Source organism: Lepisosteus platostomus, chromosome 10 (assembly GCF_059453375.1).
Source record: "Lepisosteus platostomus isolate fLepPlt1 chromosome 10, fLepPlt1.hap1, whole genome shotgun sequence".
Lineage (NCBI taxonomy): Eukaryota > Metazoa > Chordata > Actinopteri > Semionotiformes > Lepisosteidae > Lepisosteus > Lepisosteus platostomus.
This window is the reverse complement of record NC_142620.1, coordinates 8,326,492-8,342,240: the sequence shown is the minus strand read 5'-3', so window position 1 is coordinate 8,342,240 and position 15,749 is coordinate 8,326,492. Positions and strand designations below refer to the sequence as shown.

The window sequence follows — 15,749 nt, the reverse complement described above, 5'->3', positions numbered from 1 at the left end:
ACAGGGACCAGTATACTGCTCAAGTGACTCCTGATTCTGTTTTTGATTGCAGAGCTTTGGCATTTGTAGGTTTTGCGATGAGTGAAGCACATTTGTCTTCTTATTAGTAGAGTCACGCAAGTCAGGACTCTAATCTGACAGGTATCGTCTACCTAAATTTCTAGTCTACCCACAGTACAAATCTATTTTGTTCTATTTTATGTGGCCCTTGCAGCTTCTGTAACATGTCGCGTAAGTCAGATATCTATTTTTTCTGCTTGGTTCCTATAAAGTGAGGTGTCTCGCTAGGTAAACATGAGAGGTGAGATCATTATGAAAATGCAGATGAACATTACTCTCTGTGGCAAGATGACAGGTAGTGCGTTTTTCTTTTCTACTACACAGCAAGAATTTAGGAACATAAATCATGCGCACCTATCAAATTACGACATCAAGGGTGGATAATTTCTCTTTTATTCACATCTGTGTGTTTGAAAGAGGTGAGCGTGTGAGCTGCACAGGAACAAGCAGAGGTGAATTCCAAACAGAGGAGAAGAGAAAACTCTGCGCGCTGGCTGTGGAGCCTCTTCTGTGTGGAGAGAGAGCAGAAACAGGAGGCAGGGGACCAGGTTAGAGATAAAAGACAGAGAATTGGCAAAGGGAAGTGTGATAATGGGGCTAAAGAAACAAAAACGTGTTGATTACACAAACGGCTCTATGCTTAACATCCCAGCTGGCCAAGCAACACCACTTCTCCTTCAAAGTCATTTCTGGTACATCAGAACCACAGTTGTGTGGCTTTTCTGACAATCTAGGTACGCTTTACAACAGCGTTTTCTTAGTATTGCACACACAGTATCTACTGCACTAGGTATATTCTTTACTAAAAAAAATGAAGAAACGCTAGATCAGTGAGTGGTTTTCCTCCAGCTGAAAAAGCTTGTGTTTTGGAGAAAACAGTTTTGCATAGATCGCAGAACCTGATACCTGAACAGGCAGACATCCTTGCACTGCAGGCAAACAGGTGTGATGGCTATAGTGACTGTATAAGCTGGGAGGCAGCAGAGGCAGGAACTGGACTGAACCTGAGATTGTTCTCAGTGAAGCTGGTTCTGCACAAAATCATCAGGCTCTTACAGGCCGTGTATCTGTGAGAGCTGTGATCACCTTTAGGGCAGTTGTAGTTCAAACGGACCTGTTATTGGTTTGTTTTTGGTCTCATGATGATTCTATCCTTCAGTTTTTAAAGAGATTTCATGAAGGGTTTTTTTTTCTTTCTGAAGAATTTTGCATTTTACAATTCTTTTAAAAAATCAGGTGTTTCCAGTATTTAAATAACACCAATAAACAGCTTGAATAAGCAGATTACAGTTTTTGGCTAATCCCTCTGTATCTTCGAGTGAGATTTGGTCCACTCTGTTTTTAAATCAGTTTATATAAATCATCCATGTTGTGGTTGCCTTAATAATCAGTATGTGAATCACTTTTTTTACATTGCTTTGTAATTAGATTGTTACATCTGTTTTTTCCCCCCACAGCTTCTGAAATGAAAATTAAAGCCCAACATTTGTAGAGCAGTCTCTCATTCTGTTCTCCAGATTTTATGTGAGAGATCACTTTGTTTTAACTCATGTGCGAAAGACAGGGCCTTCGGCACAGTTACACTCAGGTAATTCATGCTGGTTTTCTGTGCTGATGGTTTCCAATTTAAAGAGACATGCCAGTATGGCGGTCAGGTCAGGTTATTGATGATGCTCAACTATCTACTTACACAATGGTATTGTCCATCCATTGTAGTGGCATCTTTTCATAGCTCTGTTTCAGTGTCTTTTGAACAACCTTTCATTGATTTACCTCTGTATATCTTAAGGTGGATTCAGAAAGGTGATCTTGGGAGGTAGTGAGGGTCTAGCGATATGATGCAGTGAACCCAGTGGAGGAATAAATAGGATATTGTTATGTTTTAAGTCATTATATTCTGTAGAAAGCAGGGAACTGGGAAAAGATGTTTGGGTTAGAGGGTGGTAGGTGTAATTTAAAAAGATATCAATATTTGTCTTAAGTTAGCCATCTGTTTCAGCTTTCAGGCTGAAGTATTTTTGCACTTTCCAGACCCAGAATTACTTAATGGGTTAACCCAAGGTTACGTTATAAACTCACATCAGCATAAGAACTTATTTAAACATAAACTGAACTTTTCTATAGAGATAAGTGTCTCGGGTTACCGTTTGTTCATTTTGTAAATGCGTTTGGTCAATTTGTTTTTGCTGCTATATATATATATTTATTTTTTGTTGGTCTACTTCTTGCAAACTATGAAAAAAAATCCACAGGCATGAATTGATCTTCTTTTCTCTGGCAGATTGTTATTTGCAACCCTGTGAATGCTGTTGGCTGCCACCTGGGTTGTTATTCTTGAAATTGGACCACACGGTCTATACTGTATACGGACAGCTGGACTAAAATGAAGGGGCTGCGGATGCTGTTGTGTTAAAAAGGTCTTTTGTCAGGAAGGAAATATATATATACATACAACAGTTAAAATACTATAACCTGAAGATACTGCAGATGTGCAATTACTGTATATGTGTACAAAAATAATCCTAAATCAGGATTTTCCCAGCACAAGAAGGTGAGCAAGTTGACATTACATGCTCCAGTCTGTTGGATATTCAGCAACTTGAATGCAAAGTTTTGTGTCTTAGACTTTAAGGGGCTATTTTCTGAACTACTAAACGGCGTTTTTCTGTGCAAAAACATGAGGAAAAGTGTGACATCAGGACAGCGAGGAAGCAAACAAGGTTGAGTTGGACGGTAGCAAGCCTGAAGAGGAGGAATGAGTAGGATTTCATTTACGGAGAGTCATGCACTGTGTTTAATTAAAGTGTGCTTCATTTTTCTACTATTACATCAGCTGTGTGCTCAAAGCTTTTTTTTTTACATTTTTGAGAGGAAGGGGGAGGGGGCTGGGCTTCATTTAGCCACAGGATCTAATCTGAGAAGCAAAACCCATCTCTCTCTCTCTCTGCAGCTCATTCTGTTTTATGATCCATTGCTGTGCCCATCTGTAAGCCATGTGTGCTCACACGCACTCATTTCTAATGTAATCCTTAATCCTTTGTGGCTCCTGATGCTCTTTATTCTAATAGTATCAATGAGGGTCTGCAGTGTGTCTGCATTACTTGCTGTTTCTGGGGATGCCTCAGTATTCCAACACGGCACTGTCTGTTTGCATTACTTGTCCTCCCCCTGTCTCTTTAACAGCCTCCTTATCTCCTTGAAAACCTCAAATAATTTATTGAACACTCGATTTTTTTTTATTCATTTGTCCACAACATTAATTAACAGCCTTGATCCTGCTGGACTGTGTTGTGGAATGACTGCCACATTTATTTTTTTTACTGTTCTGGTACTCCAAATCAGATTGCTTGAGAAGATGTGAATTTAACAGATCACCTTTGCCGGGATCATCTTGTGAATCAGCAGTGTCTTGTAGGAATGATTTCTGAAGCCTGGTAAAACTCTGAAATTCCCATTCCCCTCAAGCCTAGTCTGCAACATGCTATCAAACATCGGTGTTATTTATAGAGGCTTTTAATGGCATGGCATGCTTACAATTTGCTCAAAGCTAGAGCTTTCAGGACCTCTTTCATTATGTTCAATGTGGGAGCTGTGAAAACTAAACACTGAAACCATGAACACTGTGAAAAATGCTAGAAAACATGCCAAAGGGAATAAACATTTCCACAGCTAGGTCACACACACCATCACAGCCTTTCCAGTCACCTGAACTAAACCCATGACACCTAAAGGAATGGGTGGTCATCCCCAAAATTATGATCACAGTGTGTGTGTCTCTCTACTTTGCAAAGAACACGGATTCAGGTTTTGGTGTGTTTTAAGAGCATGCAGTTGCTATGAATTATGGGAACGAATATTACTACATTTTTGCCGTTTCACAACCACCATCTCTATAGAAGTTTTTAGAGTAAGTTGGCCTGCTGTTTGTAAATGAAATGATTGGAAAGAAAAGGAAAACTGCAAGTTGCAGAGAAGATTAAAATGCTTTTTGAAAAAGGAGGTTTTGGACAAAATTCCTTCCTCGGCTGTTTAGATCTATCTATATGTGCCCCAGTTTTATGAAAAGACTGTTACTATGGAGATAAATTCCCATCTGGTTTTGGACTTAAGAAAGAACGTCAAAACGTGCTTTTGGGTAAAGCAGTCCTCAGTGTCTACTCAAATTAGATGTGACCCATAATTGTTTGATGTGCGGGTGCTATCATTAGCTCTGGTGGGAGTATTTGTATTCTAGGTGTCCTGGGACTCTGAAGCTTTAGCAGCTTTGAAGATGAAATGGAAAAATGTATAGCAAGTACAACAACAGACTAGTTCTCTTTTTGTATGATGTGCGTCATTGCTATGTTTTAAATATGCCAAAGCTTATTTGATCAAAATGGATCAAAACATCTTTATATTTGCATTTTGGTCATATGTGAAATAAAAGCAGAATTAAAGGTTTTCGTACCTTCGTTCAGAATATTTCAGACCTCTTTTCACTGCTATTGGTAACACGTTCTTAACTTTTCATTAAATGTATCGCAAAACAGTTGCTAGGTGCCATAATAATCCATTTCCTTACGGGTATTCTCTAAAAAAAAATATTACTCTAAAATAAAATCTGTATTAAATGCTTTCCTAGTTTCTCAGTCCTTAATATTTAAGAAAAGAAATAGTACATTGCTGTTGTAAAAGCCTTGTAATCTGTTGCCTATTGTAAAGGTTCTGTGTTTCATGCTTTAAAAATTTTAGCCGCAGGACCAAGTGTGGTGCCAGCTGGGACTGAGAACACAGAGAGCTCTTTTCCTGGATGAGACCTCAGTCCATTGCAGACCCATGGCGGTTGAGAAAAGCTCATCGTTATGTCTTTGGAGGTGGGCAGAAACCGGAGCACCCGGAGGAATCCCGGGCAGGCATTCCCAAAAAATGCAAACGCCACACAGAAGGCACCTCAATCCACAATCGTACCCGGGACCCAGGAGCTGTGAGGCACCAGTGCTACCCAACACAGTACCAGTCCGCCTTGGAACCTAAAAGGATCTCCTTTATACATTAACGATCCTGCTGTTTTTACTCATGTTTCTCCTCAAGTATCTTAAAAAAGGAGAAGTGCTCTCTTTTGTTTCCTAAACACGCAATTACTTATCCTGGCTAATTGCTCACAACGTCTTGGTGGTGTTTCATTTCTGCAGTGCTCCGGTGCAGGATGACAGCGAACCTGCTGCCTTATCTATGAGTGGATTAGAGGTGCTTTATAGAAGCCAAGGGGGATAGAAATTGACTTTTAGAAATGTGCTAATCCTCCTCCTTCTTTATAATCCCCGGCAAGAGCAAGCAAGGTGAATACTGCTTTAGTGGGGATCAAGCCTGGCTTGCAGACTCTCCGTGGCTCGATTGAGGATTTGCTGTTGGTGGTGAGTGACTTCAGGGGCCTCCTCATGCAAAACTGGTTCCCTGCCACCCTGTGCAAACACAGGCACAGCAGCCAAGGAGTCACTGTAGACGAAGGGGAAGGCCCATGTAGCGGGACTGGAAAAAAATCTGTTGATTTTTATGGGTGTGGTGTAGAGGCCGAGCTTGCCTGAAAAAAACAAGGATGGAATATATTTGCTTATTTAGCTTTTTGATGGAACTGTCATTTTCTGTCATCTAAGACTAGAATTGAGACTTATTGTAACGCACAGCAGATGGGAGAGCTTCTCATCCCACACACTGATGCTTAGTCAAAGTACAGTAAGACAATTAAACATTTGCTGTTCACAATAAATAAACACATGAGCAAATCAATTAACCAAGTGTTTTTTTTTTACACTGGGTGGAAAACTATTCCCTAATCATAAATACAGTAAGCGTCTGCGTTCCTCACACATGCTGGACTTTGTTTCGTTTCATTTTTCTATTCTTCCATTTTAACCCCATACTTGTTTGCAGCAGCTGCACTGGGAGACAGTGGATGTTTCCCTTGGCTGTGTGCGGGAGTTCCTCTGTGGACCACCCTCTGCCACAAGACCGAACGCGATTCCACTGTCAATATTTAGACTCGAATACGAGTCGAGCAGATTTGATTGTATTTACTTTTTGACCGTGGCAAAGAGTTGCTTCTGGTTGAACACATGAATCTCTGAAAAGCACATCATGTTAGCAGTTTAATCGAGACGCTGGGGCTGTCAGTAAGGTCCATTTAGTGCTTACTACAAATGAACCTGCGTGCTGGTGATGACAGTACCATGCACTGTGGTTGAGTGAAGTTAATTGTTTTTTGTTGTAGTCTTGATTGTGATGCAAGAAAACCTGAGTGCAGTGCATTCCTGTGATGTAGCCATGACCAATCTCCATTTTCCTTTTGAAGAAAGCCTTTTTCTCTGCAATATGATAACTTGGGTCATGATGGGAACGTACCCCTACTGCTGTTCAGTTGAGTGTCAGAACTTGCAAAGAGGCAGTAGGGAGCAGTCCAGGAGGATTTCTTTAATTTGTTTAAAAGGATTACCTACTGTCATTAGCTCATAAATGTGCCACTGAAGCTGTTATATTATTGCGCCTAAAGGACTGCGAGGGGACAGCATTTGTTCTATTAAAACTGCAGACAAAAGATGCACTAGGTGGTCTGCTGTAAAAGGTTTAATAAAGCAGGTCCCAATATTTTAGGAGCATGTGGTAATTCTAAATTATTTATAACTAAATGTGAGAATAGGCTTGATTTCAATAAACAGTCATGGTTTCAATAGATTTAGCTCATGTTGCTGCAGGCAGGGTATCATTTTGTCACAGTAGATAAAGGGTTATTGAAAGGGCAGTGGCTAGGTGGAGTTACCCTTTAGGTAAATAATTAAGCAATTTCATCTTCTTTGTGTCTTTCCAGTCTACTTTTTAGACATGCTCTCCACCCTTTTATTTTTTGTCATGTATTATTAAGCGGAGGTTCACTTTTTACTTCACTTTGACATTTTTAAGGAATTTATAATCAGTTCTTTTTGATCTGGCCCTCCCGACTGGGGTAGGTATGTTGTGATTCCTCAGTGGCAGTCACGATTCCTGGACATGTCACATGGCGGGGGGAATGAGGAAGTGTAGGGACACTCCCCTGACCACGCCCACCCCCAAGCTCCTCCCATTTACCACGTGACAGACAGCACAGCCCCCTGCTGGAGGTACTGCACCAACTGGAGGAGGAGCCAGCAACCGGGATGTGGCTGCTAGCTATGGGACCCTCTTCTCTGACTTTGAGTAACAGCCATTGGTGAGGATACTCTGAATCCTGCAGGGAACTGTTTGCTATTTCATCTGGTTTTTGCTGGGTTTTTTTTTTTTGTCTTGGCAAGAAATTCTTTTCTCATGAGGGCTGAGCCCAGTGTGGTGAAGAAAACGAATCTGGGACTCTAGTGCTCTTTCCCGAGCATGTGGATCAGTGAAGGGATCTCGGGAAGAAACAGTATGTCTTCCACCTTGTTACAGGTTGATGCTGTCTTCCCATTTCCTGCAACAGGGTTCTTTATAGTAAACAGGTGTGCTGTTTCTACATTGTGCAAAGCTCACAGCTGCTCTGAAGTTTTTTTTTGGAAGAGCTTCACTTGTAATTGTTTGGGAGCGATCTTTTTTTCAGTGACTGTCTTCAAACAGAATTCAGCTTGCTTCCCTAACCCAGGAAGGGTTAACCCACACCGTGCTCTCAGAGAGGTCTTGACAACAGCTGGCGGCTGACAGAAGCAAGCATATGCCCAAAATTAAGATCTGTCAAAACGCATACGAGAGGTTTAAGGAAACAGTAGTATCAAATCTTCGAAAAAGGGGTTGTGAAAATGTGCAGACCAGCCTTGTACTCTGTTTTAGCTGTGTTGGTTTCGAAGATGGTGCACTAAGGCCGTTCATTTCTGCAAACTGCATGGTGTCAGAGAGATGGAGGGGTTCAGCATCGCAGCTCAGGTATTCTTTGATCTTCTGAGTCAATGAAAGGCAGACGACAAGAAAAAAGTAGTTCTTGAATTTCTTTATGTTCAAGGAAACACATTTGTCTACTGGGAATAACCTTTTTTTATACAGTGAGCACAAAGCCCCAGCAGAAGTGTAATGTGAGATGAAAGCAAGCGAAGAAGACATCTAAAATGTTTTTACTTATTTATATGATTCACGTATTTGCACAGCTTAACCATTTTTTTTTCAGGGAGATGGAATACATCTGAAGAGTTCAGTCTTCATTCTCTCCCCGTTAGTTTTTATTTTGCTCTGTTGCCTTAATCTTTTGTGTTACACACAGGTTTGGAGTCACATTGTAGAACATATTTCATTTCCTAATTAAAATGAGTAGAAGGGGATGATCACAGGATGATGGCTCTCTAGTATGTGCTGTGTGGTGTTTCTGAACAGGGCTAGCTGTTTCCTGTAATCTGCAGATACACTGAGAGAGAATCTGCTGGACCAGTCTTTTACGGATAGGGCCTCCCCTTGTTGTTGGGTTACTAGGAACCACCCTTTGATTACACAACAAAACTGCCTGGCGGACAGCTGTGAGGTTCCTCTCATTATGCTTTTAAGTATTAATGAAGTTTGGCCCCTGTAATGACCAGTTTTGTGTGGCGAGGCAGAAATGTCTTGTGGTTCAGCATGGAAATAAATTGGATTGCAGAAGCATCTCCGCCATTCCTGCGCACTTTTAGAACATTCTTTGGTCACTGAACTAGTAAAGGTGAATTAAAAATGTCTTTCTAGTTTTCTGCATGGAATCACCCTTTATACCTTTGCAGCCAACACATGGCTGACCCCACACAAACATCTTGAGTCACAGCCTCATGGGTCAGCAGGACATAGTACATTAGTGAGCCTCTTCTTTTCCTTTCATTGCCACTGAAGATAAGGTGCTGGTTTTCCCAGAATGCATACAGTACTTGATGAAAGAGCTTTTCCCTCATATTAAAATGTTATCTCACTTGTTGTAGACTACTGAGAGAAACACACCAGTATAAAAGCCACCCAGTGTTTTGAATTCACAATCAAGGTCATTTCATTGAAATACCTGAGTTTCCTGTTTTGCTTTTGCGTTAGTCAGAGTATCTGTAGTTTCTTTCCACCCCTGTGGTCATAATGATATTACTGAAGATTTGCCGCCTGGAAATTCTCCTTACAACCAAACGGTCAGCCTGTCCTCCTGTTCTCCAGTCATGGTGTGCTTGCAATCAGCAATTTGTCTGACACAACACCTGATTATGGAACCTAAAGTTTATGCTGCAGTGCCTTCAACACTCTTGCCATATTTCCACACAAGAAGACAAACAAATAGAAATAATTCTTGAAGATATTGAATTATGTACTCTTATTATTTCACAGAGGGGATGCTCTCTTCCGCTGCTTGCTAATTATGTTGGCTGACCATTGATTCTCAGGCAATGTGCACAGTTGACTGTAAAGAGAAACCCAATGCAGGCGTTATACAGAAGTCATTATACAACCGAAATCAAGAAAAAGTTATAAGCTTGGTCGCGGTAAAAACAAACTCTGGTCATCTCTGCAGTCATTCATCAGTCATCAACACGTGAAAAACTTGCCATGATCCAGTTTCACAGATACAGTAAGTTAGCAGACCAACTACATTTTGAGCCATTGTAGGACCTAGTGCATGAAGCAGATTTGTCCAGCTTAATACTTGATATTCCACTTATTAAGTGTTTTGATTTTCTGCTGTTAAAGTAAAAGGGAGGAGGGTTATTAATAGTGCCTGAACAGGCCAGAGCTGCTTCAGGTCACAGGCATCCTTACTGCTGCCGAGAGGACCAGGTTAAGCTTTACAAGCCAGAGCCTTCAATTTCGTTTTGTGACTTTTAAAATAACTGATTTATTCTGTGCCAGTGAAGCCCCTTACAGAATCACCTAGAGGTCCCGCCTGGGTGCCGTGCAAGATGCTGTAAAGGTGTACAGAGCTCACTGTTTGCAGCCCTGATGTGTCAGGATATTTTAAAGGGCACCTTCAGATATGTATCTCTCCATACATTTGCAGTTCCTGCAACTGAGACGTGACTCTCGTCAGCTATAGATAATGGCACATGTACAGTACATGCTGTCAATTGTGTGTATTTATAGCTAACTTTGGGGGTGGGGGGAAGGTACTGTAAAACTTAAATGCATTCAGTCTTATATGTACCAAAAAATGTTAAGATGTTGGTGAAAGTCAAGGACATTTATGCTAAACGTCCTACAGACCAAGATGGCAGGAGAGTTAACCTGCTGCTTGTTACCTTTAGGAGAGCTGGAAACTCCCTGCTGGACTGCAGCCCTTGAGGACCACAGTTGTGTACAGGGAATGCACTGGGAATTGGGAATGGGAATTGTGTATGAGACTCATTTCCTCAGGGTCTGCTTGAGCTTATGAGAGCAAATGGAACTGACCCCCTGACCCACACTGGTCTCACTGTGAGTCGTGTCCTGGGGATTTCTCCATGACCAGGAGGCTGTGTTTCCAACACTTACGATCAGTTTCCAGGCATATCCCGGGCCAAGGACTTTAAAAATTCCTCTCCTGTTTTATATGGTTTATTTTTTTGCTGGTGTTACCTGTTCCGCTGTTTGAGGAAGAGACCTGTTATTAGTACCTGTTCGTTAAGGAGCATGAGTAAATATGGCAGCTCTGTGGCACTGATACTGAATTCCCGTCTCTGCCTTTTAATGACTGGCCTTCACACAGGAAACCCATCAACACTCATCTTCAGATTGAGTTTCACATATTAATTCTTGAAACCTGGCCTACTCATCAAAGACCATCTTAGATTAAGGAGGGCAGCATGGTGGTCTGGCAGTGGGCTCTGGTACCTCAAGGCTCTTGGGTCCTGGGTTTGATTCTGGGCTGGGACGGCTTCTTTGTGGAGTTTACTAATCCACGCTGTCTGTGTTTGATCAGTTGTTCTAAAATGTTCCTGTACTTTTGGGATAATCTCTGGGTTTGCCACAGGACTCACCAGGAAAAGAGGCTTTTTGATGACAGATGAGTGGATGAATTTTAATAAAGCAATGGTTATAAAAACAAAGTGCCATTGGAAGTACTTTACTTATCCAAACATAGCACATCTAATACCTTAGAAGCACTACTGGTATACAGGACAAACTACCACCTAATACAGTACATCTTTGCGAAATGAAAAACGTTATGAGAATATTCTTACAAAGAATCATCATTTTCATAGCCCAGCTATTTCTGTAAATTCTGAAAAAAACAGTAGGTGTCCATAAGACATTGAAGGAAATGGGAAATACTATTCTACTGGCTTGGTAAGATAACTATATGGTCTGTTGTTAGTCACACCCAAAGGGATAATAAGATGAAAGCTCTGTTACCTTAAGTTCAAAGCATCAATCTTTGTGCACGAGTTAAGACATATGCTAATGAACTGTGAGGTGGATCACCTTTGCCCTGCCTTCACCTTTTCTGTTTCTTTAGTTCAACCACACTGATTCCTCAGAGCACAAAAGCACAGTACAGACTGCTGATGGATTCCACCTGAGAGCTGCACTGAGCAGGAATCTCACGATGTGAATGCAGCTGGCATTCAGCACTTGGAAGAATATCCTTGTTCTGCCTCATCAATATACAGGCTGACTTATTCCTGTTGAGATTAATTCCATGTTCTGTGATGCCTTTATCCTGTAACTTTAGAAAAGGGCATTTGTTACATTAGGATTCCATAAGTGCTCTATCTTAAGTTATTTTTCCCAGAAATATTAGTTGCATGGCCTGTGTTTTTTTTGAGAGGCATGCCTAGAAATTGGATGAAAAGACTCTACCTCTTTCGCAAGGCTGAATTAACTCCATCCATTATGTAAAAAAGCCAGACACTTCAGACCAGTGGCCAGTCAAAATTTACCTTGATTCAGCATATGGCTTTTATAAATATTAAAGTAGTGGTGTCTATTACAGCTGCCTATAATACATGGTACATGTGTTACATGTGACTGAATGGCCATTTTAATGTTGAATATAAATGCATTTGCAGGTGGAATAAGTCAATTGTTTGCAATGAAACATGGTAAGTGTTAGCGGACACAGAGGTGACTTGTCTGGCAGGCAGGTGCATGGTGCTTGTTTGTTTTTGTCCCCTGACGTACAGTGTGTCAGAGATTCCAGAGACGCTACAGTGCAGCAGTGAGACTATAGTGGGGGAACTGTTTGTTTGGGACTCAGTGCTGGATATTCAGAAGAAGTAAAGGTTTTGCCTGATGTTGTTTACCGAGGGGCAGATTTTGTGTGTACCAGCTCAGATGACATTAATTTTACCCAGGAGGGTCAGACTGCATCTGTCCCATCTGTCCAGAATTTCCCCCCTTTTTTCGTAAAGGTTTCGAGTTAATCCTTATTGCGCTCTGCACCCGTACAGAAAATGAAAACGTAGCTGTAGAGGTTGGGGGATAGCTGTAGGGATAGCTGTCAGTTCTGTCATTTGAAAAACTGGGAGAACAACAGCAGCACACAAGTCCTGGGTTTTCTGATATCACTATTCCTTACCTCGTACCTTATGTTCTCTGGGCGTAATTCCCAAGGCTGTAATTAAAGACTTCTTTGCAGCTAATATGCCCACAGTGTAAGGGAGAAGTGAGACTTGCACATTAGCCCACAAAGCTTGGAAAGGATAGTTTTTTTTTAAATAGCGCAGAAACATTTCCAGCTAGAAATGTCACTGAGAGACCTTTCTGCTTTTTGAAGGAGAGATTCAGGTCCCATTGCTCTGGGGGTTCCTGTCAGCACAGGAAGAAAGGATGGGTTTAGTACTGCTGTGAAGAATGCAGTTCACAGCAAGCAGCTGAGCTGTTGAGAGAAAAAGATATTACTTTTATTGTTGTCTATTTTGAGATGTTTGTTCCTTTGATTTGATTGCCTTTAGTTTTTCCTGTCTAGGATAGAAGACCTAGGGGGCTTTCTAACCAGGTGAAGAGCCCGGTTTGAAGTGGAAACACAAGTTTAGTTGCTCATTTGCTTAAGCAAATAAGAGCAACAATTTAACAGAGCTCAGGAACAAAACACAACCCACTGAGCCTCCAGGAATTGGGTATTAGACCCCTGCTGGAACTATGTTTTAGACTCCCATCTTAATGAAAACTAGGATCTTGTACTTGAAATACATAGAACAGGGATTGTTGTTAGGGTATTTTTGTAATTGTTTTTTGTAGCGGAATGTTCCATTTGGCAATGACCTTTTTCATGCAAAGTTACAAACATTACATTTCTTTCTGCCATTATGGTCACAGGATGTCTTCTCTGAAAACAACATTCACTGGAAGACATGCAATAGTTCTCAACTGATTGTAGTGAAGTTGACATTGAGCTGGTTTTCATCTATATGATAATCTGGATCATTTTGCTATTACGTTATTTTAGAATGATATTTAAATGATCTCCAATCCGTTGGACAGATGTTTGAAGTACCCAACCGGTAGCACGTTTTATAAAACACCAGTTGTGTGATTTGTACCTTCCTGCTCACAGCCACAATCTCTACGACCTCACACAGAGGAGGGAGTGTAAGCAGACTGCTCGGCCAGCCCCAGCCTCAGAGCGCCCCCCCTTTTGAAAAGTCACAGAGCCCCATACTGGAGAATCGAGGAGGAATGTGTTCTTCCCCCCACCGTACTGCAGGGGGTGTTGTGTCACTGAGAGCCCAGATAGGTCTGGCTGACTAATACCACCCTGCCTTTGACATGGCTTGGGGAATCCCCATCACAGACAGTGAGATGACCCAGGCTTGAGCTCACAATTATAGAACTCAACCTTTACCCATTGAGCACCTCAGGGGGTCCTGCAATTATCCAGTTCATTTTTACAACTTGTTTTCCAGTGCTGTAGTTAGAAGGTAACACACCTGAAGGTGACACACCTGAAGAAGGCTCCACGGCCGAAACGTTGTGTTTTCTTTTTTTCTCTTTTCAGCATGGAATAAACCTATTACTTATTCCTTTGCAGCCTATGCATGCTGACGCAGCTACCCACCTGAACTATAGTTAGAAGTACCTGTTCAGGGCGATCAAGAATTTGGCACCAACCCTAAAAGTGCTCAGCAGTGGAAAAGCAAAGGCTTAAATGGACTGTGAATCTCAAACCTGAGCTCAGCCATCCTTCCGGCTGCAGGCTGGTTATCAGACTTAAAATTTGGAGAAGGCTTTGGCTGTGCCTCTCCTAGACACCTTCATCTGAAACAGCTGAGGAGAAGCCTTTGTTCTGATTTGACATTGTAAGGTCAGGCGTCCTCACAGTCCCCAGATATGTGCTGTTACCCCAGTCAGGACTACTGTCACAGTGTCCTGACAGCACTGTGTCCAGACACCTGGGAAATGTCACGATAACACAGAATCAGCTGTATTTGTGGAAGAGACAAAGATTCCCCTATAAATCCTCTTTTGCTTAGATTACATTTGGAAAGGTATTTATGCACTAATTTTTATTTTATAAAATTTTATTTTATTTATGCATCATTTTTATTAGGCATAAAGGCTATAATATCTGATGTATTAATTTACTCACTGTGAGTTAACGAATGTCAAAAGCTGGAAGAGCATGTGAGATGGAGATTCTCTTGATACTGTACAGAACCAATACATTATCATAAATGTCAGTGTCCCTCAGCAGTTAGCAGTGAAATGCAGCGTCTGCTGTATGAGCAGGGTGTTTTAAGTAGATTGGCATTCTGGGCTGCACAGCGATGTGGCAGTCAGCACTGCAACATTACAGCTCTGGAGTTCTGGGTCTGACTCCAGTCTGGTGCATCTACGAGGGGATTTCATGGTGATCATGCCTGCATGTTTTTTTTCCAGGTGCTGCGCTTCCTGTATAATTTGGCTAAGTTGGTTTATAAGGCACAAGTAAAGGTTTATTCCAGGCTGAAAGGAGAAGAACAGAAACACGTTTCAGCTGTGGGGCCTTCTTCAGGTGTTTTGGAGTTCTGCTTTCTGGGTTGGGTCAGGACTGCACGCCATAGTGAATACATGAAGAAGGCTCACACCTGACATCTGAAGAGGGCTTCACAGCTGAAACCTTATCGTTCTCTGTTCAGCCTGGAATAAACCTTTACTTGTTCCTTTGCAGCCTGCACATGCTGACACAGCCCCCTACCTGAACCAGGTTGGTTTATGTCGCTAAATTGCCCTTGTGTGTGCCCTGCAATAGTGGCATGCCATCCAGGGTCTGGTCTCCCTTGTGCCCTCTGCTTCCAGGGCCAGTTCTGGGATTCCACACAGGGCATTCAGATCATGGATAGATCAATATATTGGCTTTGGGTGTGTCCAATGTTAAGTGGTGAATTCAAACTAGAAATGAAAGTTCAGGAGATTCCAAATAAAGATCAAGTTGCTGCAATGTTGTGACCCAAAAAAAAAGATCAGTTTTATATTCTGTGTCTAAAAATATAGGCAACGTTTTTGATGCATTCATTTCATTCCGGGAAGAATGAGACTGTGATAAGAGTTTTTCTTCTCCAGGCCCATTGCATACAGCATGTATTGCCAGCAGCAGCAGGAAAAGATAAGGTTAAAACTGTGAATTAATTTTAAATCCAGGCTCACCACAACTGAACTTCAGCCTTATCGTCCAGCTAATAACCCTCTCTGTCTTTCGAGATCACAGTGCCTCAGAACAGTGGAGTAGCACTATCAGGGGACGTTCAATTTAGAAAGTTATCTTAATGTGGACTAAACAGCCATCATGCCATCAAGATAAAATACAAATATTCACTAACGCATGC

General features: G+C 41.6%; 1 protein-coding gene across 5 annotated transcripts in view; it reads left to right on the top strand.

Annotated features, from left to right (window-relative positions):
• eml5 (EMAP like 5) overlaps positions 1 to 15,749 on the top strand; it is a 71,289-nt gene that overhangs the window by 4,731 nt on the left and 50,809 nt on the right. The window contains exons 2-3 of one of the 5 annotated variants that reach the window (XM_088647895.1): positions 4,792 to 4,913; positions 7,041 to 7,279. The exons of the other annotated variants lie outside the window; for them this stretch is intronic. Coding sequence (XP_088504021.1) covers positions 7,227 to 7,279 — 53 coding nt within the window. The 5' untranslated portion in view covers positions 4,792 to 4,913; positions 7,041 to 7,226. The remainder of the gene's footprint in view (positions 1 to 4,791; positions 4,914 to 7,040; positions 7,280 to 15,749) is intronic. 5 annotated transcript variants of the gene reach the window in all.